General features: G+C 45.5%; 1 protein-coding gene across 1 annotated transcript; it reads left to right on the forward strand.

Moving 5' to 3' along the window:
• The first annotated feature begins 652 nt into the window (after positions 1 to 652).
• On the forward strand, positions 653 to 1,944 carry LOC105703484 (copper homeostasis protein cutC homolog). Its single transcript, XM_012431903.1, has 2 exons — positions 653 to 718; positions 816 to 1,944. Exon 2 carries the CDS (start codon positions 816 to 818, stop codon positions 1,530 to 1,532), a length of 717 nt encoding a protein of 238 aa, XP_012287326.1. The 5' UTR covers positions 653 to 718; the 3' UTR covers positions 1,533 to 1,944.
• Positions 1,945 to 4,428: the final 2,484 nt, after the last annotated feature.

The following is a 4,428-nucleotide window of genomic DNA, read 5'->3' on the forward strand; positions in this document are numbered from 1 at the left end:
GGAGGTTATTCCCTGACATAGAAATAAGACCGTAGAAAGGAAAAAATGAAGTACCACTCAGGAAGTAGTATAAGGAGATACCGCGCCATGTATCGCAATCGCTGAACCATTTGTAACATCCCGTCTAAATCCCTCTTCCCTTCGTCGCCATTTACGCATGTTACACCGATGGTTATGAATATTGCGCCAGTTCGTCTTCCTTGTCGATAAATCGTCGCGGAAATTCTTTCCTCGAATATCCGCAATATGGCGACGGACAAAGCTGTCCATCACGTACGTCGCTCCAGGGCGGATTTTAATAATCGCGTAGTTACGCTTTTACGACTTCGACCAATCGCACGAAGAAACGGCCGGTACGCGTCGCGCATACGTAAAATCCCTTTTTACGAGAACGTGCCGCAGTAAAAACTGATTTCCCAGCGAAACTGCACTCCCAGACGACGGTGATCGACAAACAAATCGTCCTTCCCAGCTTGCGTTCCTTTTCCCAGGATTTCCTTTCGGCCTTCCATTTCGCCTCCGCGGTCCTGCTGGCTGGACCCGACGTCCTGATTGGTCGAGGCGGGGCCCAATCAGGGAGCAGGATTTGGGCCAGTGTTCGCAATATATAAGGGTAACTCATTTCTGGAAGATGAGCTGCGCCGCCATTGATGTAACAGGTGGCAAGTACATTATCCGCCCACGTGTTCCACCACGTTCTGTATCTAGCAAGTCGAATGTATGTCTATTGAGGTTATGTAGCAAAGATGTGTTTTGTGAAACATTAACTTGTGAATAGAATTAATGCCTGCCTTTAAACTGGATTAATATTTCAGATGGAAATCTGCATCGACAGTGTAGACTCTGCGAGGAATGCTATTACTGGTGGAGCTTTTAGGTTAGAATGCTGCGCAGCTCTCTCCGAAGGAGGACTGACTCCTACTCCAGGGATGATAAAGCAGATAAGAAAGTCTTCAGACGTACCGATGTATGCTATGATTCGATCGAGAACTGGCAATTTTGTTTACTCACAAGAAGAAATGGATGTCATGCTGTATGACTTGAAATTGTTGAAAGAACTCGGTGTTAATGGATTCGTCTTTGGGGCATTAACGGAAGACGGTGAGATTGCTACCGAGCCTTGCAGGGAAATTATTTCTGCTGCGTCTCCGTTACCAGTTACATTCCATCGAGCATTTGACGAAACGATGAATCCTTTGAAATCGTTAAACACTGTCATCGACCTGGGATTTGAGAGGATATTAACATCCGGACAGAAGAGTTCAGCTCTGGAAGGATTGGAATTAATCAAACAACTGATACACCAAGCTCGAGGGAAGATAATAATAATGCCAGGGGCCGGAATAACAAAAGACAACATTCTTCATATTAAAACCGAATCCAGTGCGAAGGAGTTTCACACATCGGCAAGGAAACGTGAAGTGACTCGAGATAACAGTGGAAAATTCAAAATTGGACCCGATGCTTTAATAACCGACGAGTCTTTGGTGATGGAGATGACTCGGATAGTAAAAACGTGTAGAAAAATGTGATAATAAATAATCAATGTGTCTTTACGATGTACTCTCGCTGTGAAATTAAAAACAAATCCTGTGACAAAAATGTGAAGAACTTTGGACTAAAGTATTCGGTGCTGTTAAATGTACTTGTTGGGAGACTCTACCGAGTTTCCTGATTCGCAGGAAATAAAAAGAGGTTAAGGTCTCCAAGAGGTGGTCGAACTCGCGGTTTCGTTAATTAATTGGCGACCACAGCACTAATTGCGTCCCGACCGAGTATTAAATTGAATTGCGAATTTAATTGGCGACGTCTATTGTTATTCTCGTTATTCGAGACCGAAAACTTCACTCTCCGATACTTCAGACTCTATGCTTCGTCCCGGAAGCCATGAAAGATTCAAAGGTATCGGAAAATGTGCCAACGACGGTCGCCGTTAATTATTCCTATTCCACGACAATGTTTATACGTATAAAAGGTAAATAAAAAATATATACCCATAGCACGCCTATCGGGCTTCTCCTTTTGATCAATGTAAACGATAATAACCATTTCTTTCTCGACGATTCATTCGGTTTTCGTAATAACTCTCGCGGGACTTCCCGCCGCCATTTTGAATTCTTGTAGAGGACGAAGTGAATGAAACTTTTCCTTTTATACGTCCATTGGAAACGTTGGGAGGCTTTCCATGGGACAGTCGATGGATTTAGGGGATTTCGGTGGATATCCATGGAAATCCAGCCGAATCTAAACCCATATGGATCTCGGTGAGGATTTGAAAAGGATTTCTGAAGTCCCTTTCGCAATCTGATGGACGCCGCCATTTTAACACGGAAATAATTTCCGACGTGGAGTTAACGCTTCATTATTAAACATGGCCTCACCACCGGAAAGGGTATGACTGAATTTAAATTTATCGACGTGGATTAAATTTCTAAGCGCCTTTCATGCCACCTTAAAGAGCAGCCGCGACCGAATGCATTACGCCCCGCTAGGAATCATAACCTCATTTCCGGTAACGAGTGCGGGGATTATTTTTAATTCGCCCTCGAAACCGCGAGATCTCCTTTTAACGCGTCCTCGTATAACCCGGAATGGCGGCTTTGAGGGCGTAGGAGTTTAATAAGACGTCTTTGAGAGGACTCGAAGACGCCTCGCTTCGTGGCTGACATTCGAGAGATACGGAACGGCAAAGAGAGAAAATAACTGCAACATTTATAAACTCGGGTGCACCTCGTTACGCCGGCAAAGCTTTGACATTTGGATCCCGTGTGGCAGAAATCAGGCCTCCCGTTTATTTTTCCCACCCCGTTTGTCTTTTCACTTCTATTTTTAAAGTTCCCGCCATGGCGCGACCTGGCGGCCGAAGTTCGAAGCTATGGGCGCGACACGCGTCGGTGGCCCATTAAAAGCCCGTCTTTATGGCGCGTTATTTCTTCTTAGTAGCCACTCTTCATCCTCGATATAACAGAATAAAAATCGAATGACACTCTGTTATCTCCCCGCTGATCCGAGACCCTTAAAAAAACGACGTCCATCTTCTTTCAGAGCTTGCTGGACTTGTTGGCGAAAGAAGCCGTCCTTTTGATCGTCCTGATATATCGACCACTTGGGGAAATCTAGGAAATTCCCATCCTTCGTAATCGGTACGTTTCCTACCGACGTAAATTATTATTCGGAAAGGTCGTGGCAGGAAAATATAAAAGTTTATACCAAGCTTAAGGCGATATGAATGGACGAATACGAGACTGGGTAAGATCGTGGGAGTATTTTAGCGGAAACGTCGAAGATTGCCGCTTCTTTTATTGCCGGGGTCTTCCCCTTCCTCCTTCTTATACTTACCTCAAAGTATAAGAAATTTCCCGAACCTTCAGCCTACTTAAGGCCGGAGGGAAGGCGAAAGAAGCGGCTGGAATTGACAAAAGTTCTCCGCGCAAACTCTAAACGGAAACTTGTTGCGAAGGAGCAAGATAGAGGGGCAAGAAAAAGCGGAAAAGGGGGAGGAGAAGCGATGCGAACTCGCCGTGGAAAACTTTCCCGTTGCTATCTTCCGGTATAGGTTAGGTATCCGCTTTAGATAACGCTGCCCCCCAAGTGATGCCAGCTAGAAACGAACGACTCAAATTGCGAGTGTAATCGACTTCCCGATCCGGTAATGGAATCGAATGCCTAGAGACCTGGAATTCTTCCTTTAAGGCGAGGTTAAACCCCGCTGGAAATTTCCCCCGAGATATTTTCATAAGTCTCGATGAATTATTAAATTTCACGGGTGTAGGGACCTTCCTTCCAACCTCCACATTCACTTTGTGAAGTGTAAAGCGATTCGGTACGGTCAGTTAGGAGAAATGTTTCACGAGCGAGACCTCTGGCGCCTCTTTGACATAACCTTAAACCCTCTACTGAGAGAAAATTGTATTTCCCGGCAAAAGACCAGCTTTGATTGGCCAGACGAGCTCGTGGTATTCATATCTAGGATATAAACGCGCTAAAACGAGTCGCTCTCAAATCTTATTTCATTCGATATCGCTTTGAAACCGCTTCCGCCATTTCTCTCCCCTTTCCGTATCCGACGCGGTCTTCCTCTTCCTTTTTTATTTTATTTTTTTCCCAAGCAGAACGCATTGAATATTCGAGCAGGATGCCGCGGTGATAAATCTATTGCCACGGAAGTAAGGATTCCCCTGCAAGCGTCCTTTCTTCCCTTCTGCTTTCCATCTCACTCCTTCTCTCGTTGCCCCCATCTCGCCGTCCTTCTTTCTCTCGTTCCTCCTCCATCCTCTAGTGCTGCCATCTCGCGGGAGAACCCTCCTCCTCGTCGCCCTTTCCTCGGGACTTTACTTCTCCCATGGATCTAGGAATAAAGAGATGGGGCATAAAGTTAAATTCTAGAGGGGACTGAGAGAGGTTAGGGGGAGACTATGGCGGCCATCT

The sequence above is a fragment of the Orussus abietinus genome, unplaced genomic scaffold (genome assembly GCF_000612105.2).
Source record: "Orussus abietinus isolate OABI.00-Male unplaced genomic scaffold, Oabi_2.0 scaffold78, whole genome shotgun sequence".
Taxonomy (NCBI): domain Eukaryota; kingdom Metazoa; phylum Arthropoda; class Insecta; order Hymenoptera; family Orussidae; genus Orussus; species Orussus abietinus.